This window comes from Uranotaenia lowii, chromosome 2, assembly GCF_029784155.1.
Source record: "Uranotaenia lowii strain MFRU-FL chromosome 2, ASM2978415v1, whole genome shotgun sequence".
Classification (NCBI taxonomy): Eukaryota; Metazoa; Arthropoda; class Insecta; order Diptera; family Culicidae; genus Uranotaenia; species Uranotaenia lowii.
The window spans coordinates 364,472,620-364,489,175 of record NC_073692.1 but is presented as its reverse complement, the minus strand read 5'-3'; the positions used below and the strand labels follow the sequence as shown (position 1 = coordinate 364,489,175).

The window sequence follows — 16,556 nt, the reverse complement described above, 5'->3', positions numbered from 1 at the left end:
ATAAAGCTAGCATGTCTGAAGTTTTTGAAAAGTTCTATCGATGGGATCAAAAGTTACGCGAGGTACAATATTTCAGGCATGAACCTAAAAATGCGACTTCTATAGAATTTTGCACGATTCATGAGATCAAAATATCGTTTCCATCCATAAATCAGTCGAAAATGTCTGGCAAATGCAATGAAGAAAAGAAACAATGGAATAAATGTATGTTTTGAAATCAGAATTGTTTTGATTTTTTGGTTGAAATATATTTACTGGTTGTTAAACATAAAATAGGATTTTCCTATGGAATCATTCGTCCAAAATTGTATAAGGGTATATACGGACGATAGTATTGACGAAAAATTGGCCTCAGACATAACCTCCAATTTTGATTTGCTGACGGCCTCACCAGTGATGCTAGGTGCGTTACTAAAATCAATATTTGCTTCTTTAAAACTAATTATAATATTTTTGAGATGATTAATTTTTTAACTATCAACAGCTAAACGTTTGAATCCATTACGGGGCGTCCCTAAATGGATGAAGCATGGCCGGAGGAACGGGGAGGGTTTTGGGGGTTAAACCCCCCCCCTCCCATGAAGGTCCGAAGATGCCAAGTGAAATGTTGTACTAAACATAAAATTTGAATTTTCTTATCAAATTTTGATGAACTACGTAAATGGTTCAAAAGAAACAATAGTGCAACAATCTTGACTCCAAAACCTCGAAATCTCATTCCAGAACCACAATTCTACAACAGTTTTTCAAAAAATTTCTCACTTGATGATAGTAATTGTGTCCCAAATATTGAATCCCAATAAAGTTAGACTAAGCTTACCAGATTATACGGATTTGGACCAAATTTTCTCACTCTTTTTGCAAAATCAAACGAAAATTTCAATTGTGTTTTTAGAATCATGTATTTTGTCTCCAAATAATTTTTTTAAACAAATTTTATCAAAAAACATAAACGATTTTTTGGAAGATTGATTTTTCTTATGATTCTGAATCGCCTGATGTGTTTCGAAAAAATTAAAAACAAAAATCCGTGTGTTTTTCTTCTTTATGTTAGAGGAATAATTCTGAAATTTGCCTGCGTATTGGCCGGGTTTTTAAGAAAAACTTAAAACAATATGCCCTCATTTCGCAAGGTTTCAGGATAAAATTGCCTGGATTTGCCAAGCCCGGATTCTTGATCCAACATAAGTGTTCCATTTCAATCTCAAATTTGATGAATTTTCCATATTCAAAACTCTGAATTTCGGAATATGGAAAAAAAATATTTGAAATTCAAACCACTTTTAAGATTTGGATCTGAAATTTTTATTCTCAATTTATGTGCAGAGTTGAGTCATAAAAAAAGTTTCATGAGTCCAGAAATTAAAAATATGTAAAAATATCGTTATTCACAATTTTATTACAATTTTTCAAGTTCAATTACAAATACATAATTGAAAAAAAATCATATTGAAAACCATAAGTTCAAATTCAAATAAAAGATTTCTGGTCAAGGGTTCTGATACAAATTTCGCTTTTTGTTTTCAAATTCATAGGATTTCTTATCCGGAATTTAGATTCAGGCTTAGAATTTGGGTTCAAAATGCAGAATTCAGACTTGGAACTAAAATTCGAGGTTTGTATTCAGATTAAGCTCAAATTTAAGTTTTATGATCAATATTAAAATATCGCTGTTAAAAATTCAAGGGATTCAAATTGAAGGAGATTGGAGTTTGATAACTTTGATTCTTGATTCAAAATTTAAATTCTAAATTTATCAAAATTAGATTAGAAACACAAACCTGGTGAAAATCACGTAAAAAAAATAAGATCTGAATGCATTTCAAAGAATTTGTTTTTTTTTTAATCTAGATTTTGATTTTGAAAACTTTGACAACAGGATTTAAATTATGAAATATTAAACATTAAATGATAATTTTTGAACTTGTTTTTTATCCTTATGTAAAAACTAAGCTGGAAATTTTATTTACAAAACTTACATATATTGCAGATTCTTCAAAATCAAAGGTTCTCTTAAATTTTAATCGAGTTTACAAGAGTAGTTAAAAAAAACCTTATTTGAACCGCAAATCTTATTTTTCACTTTTATTTCTGAATATTTGATACATTTTCATCCAATGCTTAAAACGGTTATGTTTATGGTTCAGAAGCTTGCTAAAGTAAGAGAGTTTACAAAAAAAAATCTGAATGAAGGTTCAAAACCCATTTTTTTTGTCTCGATTTTCGATACAGTTGGCGCACCAGGTTTTTAAAAAACCTATCTGGAACAACTGTGATCGATGTTTACTCTTGGGCTCGAACTCACGGATATCAGCTCAGGAGGCAACTGATTTACCAACTGAGCTATATCACAAGTACCTATATTTCTGAAAGGTTCATGAACAAAATTGGCTTCTCCTAGGACTTAATTTCAAAAATAAACAACTTTTAATGCAAAATAACTTTAATTTGAATAATTTGCACTAAGTACATATACACTTGTTTAGGCATTGTTTAAGCAAAAATGTTATTGAGAAAAATTTGTCATCAAACCCCCTCCCCCCCCCTATGAGCCGGTTCTTCCTACGGCCCTGGGATGAAGATACCCATCTTTTGCTAATGAATTTTCAAGGAGATTCAAAACATCTGAAATATATTTTCATGTACTGCTTGTAAATTAAAAAAAAAAAACAATTGTTTATAAATTCTTAACGAATGCAAAATCATTCACTGTTACAAACAAGTAAATTAATGAAAGCCCCGCTGACTTTGAAAATGATCGCCTACATGCTCTGATTATTTTAAACATATTCACATATCTCGCTACATCGTTGAAGTGTGCGGTACTGTAAGTTGTTGTTTCGTTCATATAAATGATGCGTTTAATTTCACATTTCAATAGAAATCTACGGGAAAGTTGCAAATTCTCAGTACTTTTGAAAATGTTTTGCAATAACAATGCAACTAAAAAAGTGTAATCATTTAACAAATATCAATGCACTTGGCACCTCTAAACACCCAAAAAAATCAAAACACGAACATTTTTGTATCGCTTTTCCACAGGGCGAATTTGTCGATATTAGTACCAGAAAGACGCGTTTATCGTGCGCCCTTCTCAAATATTGTTTCTGTTCTCCCATGGTTTGAGGTAAGGGCTGAGGCCTCTTGCTAAGGTGGTGTTCGTCTAGAACTGTCAATATATCCTAATAGAAATCGCAATTCTAGGTTCATGCCTGTAATATTGTACCTCGCGTAACTTTTGATCTCATCAATAGAACTTTACCAAAACTTCAAACATGTTAACTTCATATTTCAACAATCACTCTGCAAAATTCCAATAAAAAATGTAGCGTATTTTCTGAGATATGGCAGTTTGAATGGTGAAAGTTCAAAAAGTCCGATTTTCGCAGAATTACTGTATCTCAGACCACACAAATTCCAGAAAGCTCAAATTTTGTGGTATAATAGTGTGATAAGTGATCAATCTAACGCAGAACATTTGATCAAAAAATATAATCATCAAAGTAAAAAGTTATGGATGTTCAATGTCGAAGTGACAGTGTTCGTGCTTTCTATTTCTATACAATAATGAACGGTACTGTATATTCACACAGCTATTTTTTGAAAAATTCGAAAAGATGGAATTAAAAACATTGACGCAAATTTAGTTTGACTCTTCGTCTACACTATTATTATCTCTTTCATTCAATATTTTGCAGTCCTAGTTATCCGTACAAAGGTTGACTGAAAAGTGGTTAGCGTGTAGAACTCTGACAGATTTCACATTAATTTGACAGGTCGAACAAATTTCGCAGTCATGAGCAAGGTGTGTATATATTCAGGAGGTGTTACCGAATATCGAATTCCCGATTCAGCCATTTTGGCTATGTAGGCTATGCAACTATACGGAATTCATGAAGTTTGTTTACCAACAAACCACCGAAAAGCTGAGCAAAAAATAAACAAACTCATTGAGAGCCCCGCTCACTCCTCGCCTACTTACTGTGAAAGTCGGAGAACCTAGTGTATAAAAAGACCTTGGTCATGAGTGCGTAGTCCAATCTAGTAGGCTGCGATTAATATCATTATTTCAAGATTTCAACTATCTTCATCTTTATTTTAATTAAAAAAAATTATCAGCAAAATACTAACTTTCTAAGTCATCAAATTTTTATGATTTTCATCCGCAGTTTGAAAAAGTACAGTACATGTTTTTATTTCAACTCAAAGAAAAACCTTCAAACGAAATACACGGAAACCTACGGTATATGAAACTTTACGTTAAATTATCAGGTAAATCAAAAATTAAACTATTTAAAATTGACTTAATTTCTGTTTGTATGTTTACATCTTTTTCACCCAAATTAAAAAAGTTCGCAGTTGGCAGCAGCGAAACTTTTCTAATTGAAAGTAAGAAATCTAAATTTGATACTGTCCGAAAAAAATATTATTTCGGAAATCCATGCAAAATTTAAAAAAAAAAGTTAAATCTGTAAAAATTTCAAAATTCTGTTTTCTGTGACACAGATTCTGTGATGAAAATTTGCTCAAAAATTTGCTTCTGTGAAATTACAGATTTTTCTGTGCTTTTGGAAAACCTTGCATTTAACCCACTTTCTTCCTTACAAGTTGTAAATTACAACACGATATAAAAATAATAGAACAGGGGCATTCATGATGAGTTGTAGCATTCAAAATGCGATAAAAGCTGTGGTAGTTTAATTAACCTCTAATTGATATGGATTATGAGAAAAAAATTTTTCTAGCTCAAAGAACGCAAGAGACATTCAACATCACCGAATTTGTGAAAAAAGGATTAATAATTTTTCAAGTAATTGTTGTTTTAATTTGTAGGCACCACTTATGTACTCTTAGACAAATTTTGAGAATATAATTTACGTCTGCGCCACTGCGTTTCTGGGACAGTTCGATTTTGACTTTTGTTGTTTTCCAAATGCATAATTTGCATTAAAAGGTTAATTTCCAAAGGTAGTTTGTGCTCTGGGCTGCTTCATATTCATTCACAAAACATTCCACCTAGTACATCAGAATATATTTATCATCAGTTAAACCAGTTGGTACTTAATCGTATCACGTAGGACACGATTATCGAACCCAACTCACGTTACACCGCAACTTTATCGATATACACTCCCCCACATCCTTGCCAACTGAATTCTAACCGATAAACCCTGAAGCTACTGGTACTGCAGAACAACCAGCTGAGCTGAAACTGAAAACTATATTTGACAAACCTCAACACAATCGACAGCATGAATTACTGAGCCCAGTCAGGTTCATCAACGATGGTGATCTTCCTCCCTCAGACAGCGTTGACGTCACCGAAACTTGTGTACAAGTTTTGAGATCACGATCATCTTCAACTTCTTCGAAGGAAGGAGCGCGATTCTCTCCTAGGAAAAAAAGATAGTTTTGAGATTTTTCAGAGAGTTTGAGCTTTTGAGCAGTCTCTTGCTCAAATTTTTCGCATTTCTGAGAAGCACACACAGGTGGGTGAGAAAAGGTAACTACCACCCCCTAGTTTTCTGTCAATTTTATGGCGCTTCCTTATGTTGCTACTCTCAAGATCAGCGCCTTTCACGTGCTTGAACCACGTTTTGCGGCTCCCTCAGTCGCGTTTCAGTGCTTTTCGGCATCTTGTTGGGGTGCATTCATGAGAAATAACTCTCATTTTTCAAAGTTGAGACTTACAAGTGGGCGATCGTCAGCAATTTGTTTGTTTTGTTTTCATTCTTGAGGGAGATGAGAGCATCTTGTTGATCTCAGCATTCTAAGCACATGTTGCTTCTTTTGTTCCTTGCAGGTTGCATTTTTCTGCAAACGAGAGAATTGCAACGACTCAGAGTAGATCACTTAGAAGAGGATCATCATTGTCATCAAAATCATTGACTATTCTCGGGGGCTGCTGGATTCGCGATCTTCTCCGAGGGAGGCTTCGGCGCGGTACTTATTTAAGAATTGAAGTGTGAATGGAAAAAAAACCGCCAACCCAACTAATGATCATCGGCAAGCAAGTAGCAGAATCTTAGACCATAGGCAGCAAATGGGAGGATAGGAGATCGTAGTTTTTTTTTTCCTCCTCAATTCAGTACATTCAGAGTGATCCAACCAAGTTGTGTTAATAAAAGGGAAGGCTCATCTGCCTGATTGAGACAGTTGAATTCAGTGTTCTGGAAGCGAAACAGCTAGGTGTTCTGGGAGTGTGATTTAGTTCTGTGGGAATACTTACCTTGGATATTGTGCTAAGAACTGTTAATTTGGAAAAAGGACTCTTGAGAGTAGTGCATCACTAGGTGAAAAGTTGCAAGTGATTTTTTGTGCATCAACAGAAACTATACAATTATCAATTATACAATGATCAAGATTGTGGTGAGTAGTGATTTTAAATTGATAAAAACTTCATGGAAACTAGTGACATTTGATGCAGATAAGAATGGATTGAACATGAAAAACTTTATTACATCCTAAAGCACTTCAAACATTGGTGAAGATATGAACAAAATGTGAGCAATTATTTTAAATGACCAAGAATGAAAACTTAAAATATTCTTATTTCTAGCATTTGGATACAATTAATAATAATGCAACAGCAAAGTGGAAGTTCATATGATTAACAACCATTTTAAGAGTGGATTGAAGAAATACCATTTATTATGAAATATGAGATTTATGATGAAGTAAAGTTGCCTGATGATCCGGTTTTATTTGGGTTTGCATAGATATTTAAAATAAAATTTGGAAAAGTCCAGTTTGGCCCGGGTGTCCGGATTTTATTGAAAAATCTCGGATTTTGCCCGGGTTTATTCTTATCAAACTTAAAAAACAAATTGGGTTGTAAAAATGATTTATTTAAGCGTTCAAACAAAATTTTTTTAGCAAGTTTCATAAAAATAATCAGGAAAGCTTTTTTGAGAGACTAAACAACAATTTAAAACCTGCTGAAAAATGTTGATGATAAAAAAAATCTTGATTTTTATGAGTAATCTTTGGGTTTATCCAAATTTTCCTGGATGTTGCCCGGATTTTCGGTCGACAATTTTGAAAACAAATGCTCAGATTTTGCAAGATTTTCAAATAAAATAGTCCTTATTTGTTCGGCCCCGACACGTTCTGAAAAAAATATAGCAACCTTATGATTAAATATGTTTATCTCAAAATTCCAGGATATAAAAATCAATAAGAAAACAACTCCAGCAACAACGGGACTTAAAAATCAGCGATTAAGAAGAATGTTAACTCAAAATATATGAAAATGGGACACCACGAAAACATCGAAGTGTATTTCCTTAAAAATACTTTTGACTCTAGGAACTTCAAATATTATTATATTTAGGAACATAGAAAGAAATCAAAATTGATAAAGTAACTGTTAGTGTCTTCTAAAGTCAGCATTATTTGATAAATAATTATCAATCAAACTTTTTTTGCCTATAGTTAAATTAATTTTCGAGATTTTTCATAATATGATAATTTTTGTTTCTGACTGTCTCAAATCTTCAAACTGAATAAGAATTTTGATAAACTGTATTCAAACTTTGTCAAGATTTCTCATTTTAATCAGGATTTCCAAATCCTTTGATTAATGAGTTATTAATAGATAAATAAATAACGATAAAATACTCCAGTTCTGAAATTTTATATTTGTCATTTGTATCATGCAATTTTGTCGCATTAAGTATAATAATAAAAGGGATGTTCAGAGAATGTCTGAAAAAAAGATTCAATCTAAAGGAAAAGATTTAACCTGCATGATTATATAGAGCATAAATAAAATACTTTGCAAAACCCCTTTTGATATGGATCCCTAAAATTTTACAAAATATGAAGTGAACTGATTAATCACTGGTATTTTAAAATAAAAATCTTTCATTATGAGTTTACTCTGGTTTTTTTTTTTTTTTTTTTTTTTTTTTTTTTTTTTTTTTTTTTTTTTTTTTTTTTTTATTAAATTAAAAAAAAACCTTACAACTAATTTACAATAATTATCCAGCCTGACATCCTAAACTAACCTTTTGAAATTTTTGATAAATAATTATCAATCAAACTTTTTTTGCCTATAGTTAAATTAATTTTCGAGATTTTTCATAATATGATAATTTTTGTTTCTGACTGTCTCAAATCTTCAAACTGAATAAGAATTTTGATAAACTGTATTCAAACTTTGTCAAGATTTCTCATTTTAATCAGGATTTCCAAATCCTTTGATTAATGAGTTATTAATAGATAAATAAATAACGATAAAATACTCCAGTTCTGAAATTTTATATTTGTCATTTGTATCATGCAATTTTGTCGCATTAAGTATAATAATAAAAGGGATGTTCAGAGAATGTCTGAAAAAAAGATTCAATCTAAAGGAAAAGATTTAACCTGCATGATTATATAGAGCATAAATAAAATACTTTGCAAAACCCCTTTTGATATGGATCCCTAAAATTTTACAAAATATGAAGTGAACTGATTAATCACTGGTATTTTAAAATAAAAATCTTTCATTATGAGTTTACTCTGGTTTGGAAATATGAAATTCTTATACCAAAAGAATTCGCAAAGCAATGGCAAAAGATATTGAAAGTTGGCTTTTATGGAAATCAAACGACATAAAAGTTATAAAAGAGTTGAGTACTAAGAGTATGAATGCTGCGAAAATCGCTCCGTCTCGAATGGGTTAGTCTATTTTTTGAAAAACAACTGAATCTTTTTAGCCATTTTTAATTTCCCTCTTAAAATGATTGAAAAACAGATGACAATGAGATGTAAACTTTATTTATAATAGCCTTCAATTATAGAAAAGCATCTTAAAAGTAATAACTGAAATCATCGGTAAATTTGGTACTTTGTTGCTTAAAAGAAGCTCTCTTTACTTATTTATTAAGTTAAAAAAAAAACTGCTTCAAGCATTGCGATTTATGCATGTTTTATTTTTCACATCTAGATATATATCTCGCGCGAGCTTACATCAAGTCGTATGAAACATCTCAAGAATTCACAGAAAACTGCTGCAAAAGTTATCAAAACAACTATAAAATTTGTATCTGTCATATAGAATATGTTTTCCAGGCTACAACATATTCGTAATGGAAAGAAGTTAAGACTAGTTTATGTCAGTTTTAGTATTTTCTTCTATAAAACTCTTTGTTTACATTATATTTCATACGACGTAATGAAAGCTCACACGAGATAAACATATGTTTATTAAACCGGATTTTTGTCTGTCTTTCTGTCTGCCAGTCTACTAGCTATAGACTTGGAATCTTCTGAACCGATTTGCGCTAAACTTGGCAGATGTGTTCTTTTAAGGCCGCTGAACTGAGGTGAGTGTTCTTATAAATCAGGATTTGTCCCGATTTTAGAGAAACCCTCCTGATTTTTGAAATTGTCCTGAATTTTCCTGATATTTGAAAAATGGTCTTCAAGATAAACTGAATTATCTGACTGTACTGAAAAAACAGCAGAATATCGAACCAATCTGTTATAAAGTTGTTCAACCGATAGTAAAATCTTCAGTTTAGATGATATTTAAATGGTGTTTTTTATATAATCTGCTGGCCAGACAAAAAACTTCTTGCCTCTATAGCATAAATAAAGGCCTCTACAATACCATTATTTCGCCTTCAATTATGCGATTTAAACAGAATTAGTGGTGTCCTGAAAAATCCAGATTTTTTCTTTATGGTGTCCTGATTCATGACAAAACCACCTGGCATCCATGTCGAGGAAGGTAATTATTATGATTTGAGACCCCTCCCTCTTTCTGGAAGTGAAGAGGAGCCTCAAATACAAATGAAGAAATTTGGGGTTCTTTTACATTTTTTGTGCACAACACAAGAGTTATTCGGGCAAATGGAACGAAATTTGTCATGGGAAGATATTTCGTTACAAAACATATTTGTATGATAGTTTGAGACCCCTCCCTCTGTCCAGTGTGATGGAGTGAGGGGGTTTTTTTTTGTGTGACTAGAGAACTGATCTAACATGAATCCAAATTGGGCACACTAGGGTATTTGGATACGAGGAATGTTTCTTTGATTATTTGTTACCCTACCCGCTTTCTCCGTGAGATGATCGAAAGGAGGAGGGGCCTTCATACAAGTGTTTGCTTACCTCGAGAAATAATAGTACAAATGGAACCAAATTTGGCATTGGAGGGTATTCAGGCACGAGGAACGTTCTTAATTAGTGTATAAGGAAACGAAAAATGTTTCTATGATAAAAAAAGACCCCTCTCCATTTATAGTTGCGAGGATAGAAAGAAGAGAAGAAGGTTCCAATACATTTTTGCGTAACTACAGAACTGAAAAAGCAAAAAACTTTCCAAAAAACCCTTCCTGCCTTCCTCATGGAATGATAAAAAGAGGGGGCTTTCTTACAATTTTGCGTATCTCGAGAACTAATAGAGCAAATGCAACCAAATTTGTCATGGTAGAATATTTGTAAACGAGAAAAGTTAAATGACCCTTCTTCCAGCCAATGGGGTAATGAGAAGAGAGGAGGGGGACTTTCATACAATTTTGATTGAATATCCCGAGAAATTATCAAGCAGCTGGATTCAAATTTTGGGTAAATTTGGGATCGAGAAATGATTATTTTAGTAGGAAAATTTGACGGAGAAAGAGAACTCACATACAGTTTTGTTGCATAGCTCAATAACTTAACTAGAAATTAAGTATGGGAAGGAGATTGAATAATCAAGCGGATGGAAGTGAATTATTCTAGATTTTATGATTGTTTAATACCTCTACCTTCTTCCAGTAGATTAATGCAAAAGGTGTAGGGAAAGGGAGCTCCCATATAATATTTATTGCAAAACTCGAAAGCTAAAGGTAATTGAAAACGAGATTTTTTATAACGGAATTGAAAGGGGGCTGCCGTACAAGATATTTTGTATGACCTTTGTGTAACTGTAAGAAATGTTTCTATGATTATCGATACCAAATCCCCCCCTCCCCCCTCTCCTGATCTCACAATACTGAGATGTGAAGAGGAAGTAGGGATCCCAGGAGGTTAGAACTAAAAAACTTATAAAACAACTGGCCATATAGGGAACAAAACGTTATAAGTTTACGAAAAATGTTGAGATTTAACCATGAATCATCTACAAATAATAATAAAAAATGTACAATTTTCAAAAATGGCATAAAGTGTTCTCAATTATTTTCAAACGTGTAGCAAAGAACACCGGGTCAGCTAATGCGAAAAAAGCTCAACATAAATTTTTGAAGTAAACAGCAAAATTTTGAATCTAGAAACTCAAAAATCAATATTTTGATTCGATTAACATCATTTATATCAAAAATTTAAAAAAAAAAACTTTGCAGTAGAGAAAACAGAATTTCAGCCTGTAAGCAACTTCTATTCATTCAATTGAGTTGATGCCCTCCTTTCAAAATGTATTAAAATGTGAAAAAATTACTGAACTCATTTCATTTTAAAATTTCCAAATATCTATTTTTATTTTAAATATAATTTTTCAAAACGATCATCTTAAATTTTAAGCATAATCACCAAATAAAATTGGAATCGGTTCCGGACTCATAATCTGACTTTAAAATTATTTTTTTTCTTTAATTCCCTTTATAGTACATCAGATTGAATTTGGAATATGAATTTAAAATCTGAGTACAGAATTTTCCGCCTGATGCATAGTTGCTAAGCGATCTTAGAAGGGGAAATTTTTCGTTTGTTGCATTCGCTCGCGATCGTCTCTATGTATTATTCAACAGTGAAACATTCGGAAGTGAACTGCTCAAAATGTATCGCTTGTATACCAATCGTAGTCGCCGGGTAAAGCGGGAATGTTTTGAGGGGTAAGAAATTTATACTTCCCCTGCAAAAAGCTACAAACAATTCTGACCAAAGATTGCTGCGACAATCAGGAAAACAAAAACAGCTCGGATAGTCTGCTCGTGAATAGTTCACCAACGATGAGCTCAGCAATGATCAGCGACAATTAGAATTTTGAATGTTGCAGATCACCATTGAATGTCTTCGTTGTTGATACAATATTGTTGCATTCGCTTGACTGCCTTATACAGGAAGATAGATGCAACATACGCCTTCTCCTTTGGCTGAAAAGCGGCAAATTTGATTGCAGCAGGAAGGAAAAATAAAATTTATGTTCCTGTGATGAGTTGGCTCGCTTGGCGATTAGAGGAAATGAGCGAATTTCGGATCCTTGCCTGAATCTGAGTATTACATGTGTAGCAGAAGTATGAACTCTCATCTTGTACCAAAAATAGTAGATATGAAGATCCCCAACTTATAACATTTCTCATATAAATTCCAACTGACATTCTTTCTACAAACATCGGCGAAAATGGTCAACGTTTCTCGTAAATGTGTTTAATGATCGTAGCGTTTATAAAAAATGAAGTTCAACTCAAGATGCACTCAGATATGTTTTCAATCAATTTAAATTTAAAACTATGAAAAATGCACTCTGACGTAGTTTCAATACATTTTTCAGAAACAAATGCAGCTGGCTCTGTAGAATTGAGCTATCTGCAATCCGATTCATCGATTGTGAAAAAACTTAAACTTAATCAGTTAATATAATAATGGAAACATAAATGTTAACAATGTTTTTGAGTTGATTATTTGTATCAATAAAGAATAAAAATAGTTTATGAAGAAATTTATAATTTAAGAACATTTATTTGAGAAATTTACAAGCAAAACTCTCTTGCGACAAAGCTTTTCGTTATTTAAGGTCGTGATACACATCAGTAAAAATGTATATTTTGTCAATAACTAAAAAAAGCATTTTGGCTTTCTCAAATGGTACCTGAAAAAAAATATACTGAGCTGACATGTCGCACAAATATCATTATCCACAGATCTAAAGTGTGCAGTCCCATTTTATGCGCTGCGCATGAAATGATGAGCAGCCTAATTTCTGAAACGAAAGATTTTATGAGTGCAAAAATGAGTAATTGTTAATGGGACCTTTGACTGCTGTGCTTTAAAACTCTCAATTGAGTACATGTTTCCCACCGTGTGATAAAAACTGCTTTACATGAGTTTTATCTACTAACAGTGTTAATTGTGTTTTATTTGTATTTGAGGCCGCTTTTTTTTGTTTAACAGTCTCTCAGTTGGGTATCTTTATATAAACCATTTTTGCTTGTCCTTAAAAGCTTTAATAGCAGCAAATGAATGTGAAATGTGAATGTAAATGTGAAATGTGAAATACGTAGAAAAGAGTACGTATTTTCTTAAAAATTAATCCATGAGGATTAGTTTCGTACTAGTTTACGGAAATTTTTAAAAAATACCAACTAGGTTCTCAAGTGACGAAAATATTATTATTTTTTCCGACCGGAAAATAAACGCTCATGATCGTTAAATCATCTTGATCTATAATGTACGCATTACAACATGATGTACACATTGTTCCTCAATTTTCACTATCATTAAATTTTTGATTTTTCTCTATAATTAATTTTAAAACGCGTTTTTACTTTAATTTGTTGAGTCGGGGCGAACAGAGCACAGTTCATTGGGGCACGATGAGCATTTTCTGCCGTAGAATCAAGCTGCGAACTCAACTCGATAAAGTAATCTGAATTATAGAACAACAACTTGACCAGTTTACATCTGACGATTTAGCCTATTGGATAGGTGTCGGAGAGGTTATTACTTCTCAGAGGACTCGAATTCGATTCCCGGTTGAGCCAATTTTTTTTACATTTACCATTCCTGATCGATTATTTTTATCCTTGCATTAAACAATTAGAAGCATCAACCGCCAAACAATGCACCAGAAACATAATTTATGAGTGTGTGTTAAATGTTTGTATTCTACAAACCGTCACACATTAGTTTGTTATTGTTTTGTTCGATGGATCTACGACTCACCGTTTAGTGCAAAATGTATCGATCATGATTGATAAATGTAAAAAAAAAGTGGAAGAGGTAGTAATTAAGCTACGACCGCTAAACGTAGAATTACGCAATTCTTTTCTTCAATAATAGAACTTATGGTGTTTTTTCCGAAATGACCAACATATGACAGTGTAAAAATGGCAATATTTGACTGACAAATTTCAAAAATATAACAGAATTTAACCATGTGACATAAATTTATCACCAGAAATAATCTGAGGGCATCCGCAGCAATCGCGAGCAAAGTGAAAATGCTCACGAGTTTAATCACTTCCATACCGCACCGGGGGTTAGTATGAAGGTGAGCAAAATAGGGCCGTTGCCGTCGGGACCGACAAAATCACCAAATTTGCTCACTAGAAAGGGGCGAGATCAAACATGCACTGAAAAATTTCTACCGTTTTAAGCAGAATTAAACAAACGAAAGGAAAGCGGAAACTTTTTTTATTGCGCAAAAACTGCGCAAATTCCATGAAATATTTCCGAAAAGCCCTTCAAATCCGACGATTGCTTTCTGAAAATTTTGATTGTGCATTCCGTGTAGTAAACATTTTACTGACTCCCACAACCTTGAGTGAAGTTTCGAGGATTTTTCTCGGAGTAATAATAATCGAGACAAGTGCGCTGTGCAGGATTTTTGTATCCAACCGTATGGATGGCATTCCATTACTGTCCCCACCAATTCGGCTTTCGAAACGAGGTCTCTCAATAAGTTTGCAACTAATGGGACCCAGTTTTTCGGAGCAGCAACTATTGTTGGATAGAAAAAGAAGTTGAAGATTTTAGCAGAATTAAACAAACGACGTCGCAGCGTGTGGATGTTTGTTGATATTCATTTTAAGAAAAAATGTGTATGAGATTAAAATTGTGGATGATTTTTTTTTTGAATAACCAGTTGAATTCGCAATTTCGTTACATTTTTTCGGGTTTATCCAGGAATTGAACGAGAAAGGGCAATTGCTGGTTCTGATGGTGAGTTATTTATTTTGTATTTTATATTGTTTAGGACTTTTTTCTACCTAGAATTTTGATAACATTTTTTCCTTTCTCGTAGCATCGTTTTTTATGACCAAAAATGATCATGTAACTAAGAAGAGCCGTTTGGTGGACGACTCCGAAAATTTACTCGGTCCGTATTTATTTAAGATTAAGATTTTCTTCAAAAGTTTTCTCAGTGCAATGCTAAATTTAAAAATAATTATGCTACCGCCCGGTGCGCGAAAGAGTGAGTATCCCAAAACCGGTCCGCTGAAATGAGCAAAACCGGGCCGCGTATACTCACTTATTGGTGCGTTTGCTCTGAGCAAGCAGTCCATGTGACATAGTCGGACCATGCAACACAATCTGCATATGCAATATAATCTCGACCATGTGACATAATCCGACCATGTGACATAATCCGACCATGTGACACAATCCGATCATGCAACATAATCGACCATGTGACAATCCGACCATGCAACACAATCGGCCATGTGACATAATCCGATCATGCAACATAATCGGATCATACACCATGGATAATCGGACCATGTGAACTAATCCGTCCATGCAAGATAATCCGACCATGTGACATAATCCGACCATGCAACATATTCCGACCATGTGACAATCCGACCATGCAACATAATTCGACCATGTGACATAATCCGATCATGCAACATAATCGGATCACGCAACATAATCGGACCATGCGACATAATCCGACCATTTGACATAATCCAACCATGCAACATAATCGGACCATGTAACATAATCGGATCATGCAACATAACCGGACCATGTGAACTAATCCAGCCATGCAACATAATTGGATCATGTGACATAATCCGGCCATGCAACATAATCGGACCATGTCACATAATCCGACCATGTGACATAATCCGAACATGCAACATAATCGACCATGTGACATAATCCGATCATGCAACATAATTGGACCATGTGAAATAATCGGATCATGCAACATAATCGGACCATGTGATATAATCGGACCATGTGACATAATCGGACCATGTGACATAATCGGATCATGCAACATAACCGGACCATGTGAACTAATCCGGCCATGCAACATAATTGGATTATGTGACATAATCCGGCCATGCAACATAATCGGACTATGTGACATAATCCGACCATGCAACATAATCCGACCATGCAACATAATCCGACCAAGTGACATAATCCGATCATGCAACATAATCGGACCATGTGACATAATTATTCGACTATGTCACAGAATTTGACAAACAACGCCACTTGCGATGACCTGTAGGATCCACTGGACGCCTCCGCCGCTGGCTGTCTACGCTGCTGCCCGTCATCGCTGCTCACCGTCAACGCTGCTCACTGGCCACGGTTGCCACTGAACTACTACAAATCGATATCTGAGTCGGATTACCACTGCACAGTGGTGCAGAACATCAATCTAGCTGTACGAAATTAATAGCGCCCAGGGATGAAGAGTTAGACATTTCATGTCTTCAGCAACATTGTTCAATTTTACAAGGAGCATATTCTAGTATCAAAATTTTTGCCGAGGGGTCCACCGATAGCAAGATAAAAATGCTAACTTTTTTGTTTTTCAAATTAGGGCTTCAATGTCTTCGGCAAAGTTGTTTATCTGATCAAAATACATAAGTTTGTTGAATGTGTCAAAGTCCTGTCAC

The 16,556-nt window shown here is 33.8% G+C and overlaps 1 protein-coding gene across 1 annotated transcript in view; it reads left to right on the top strand.

The window, feature by feature from the left end:
* The first annotated feature begins 6,145 nt into the window (after positions 1 to 6,145).
* Positions 6,146 to 16,556, top strand: part of LOC129747153 (pro-resilin) — a 69,312-nt gene continuing 58,901 nt past the window's right edge. Inside the window, exon 1 of the mRNA XM_055741196.1 lies at positions 6,146 to 6,369. Within this exon, the coding sequence (XP_055597171.1) occupies positions 6,355 to 6,369 (15 nt within the window). The 5' untranslated portion in view covers positions 6,146 to 6,354. The remainder of the gene's footprint in view (positions 6,370 to 16,556) is intronic.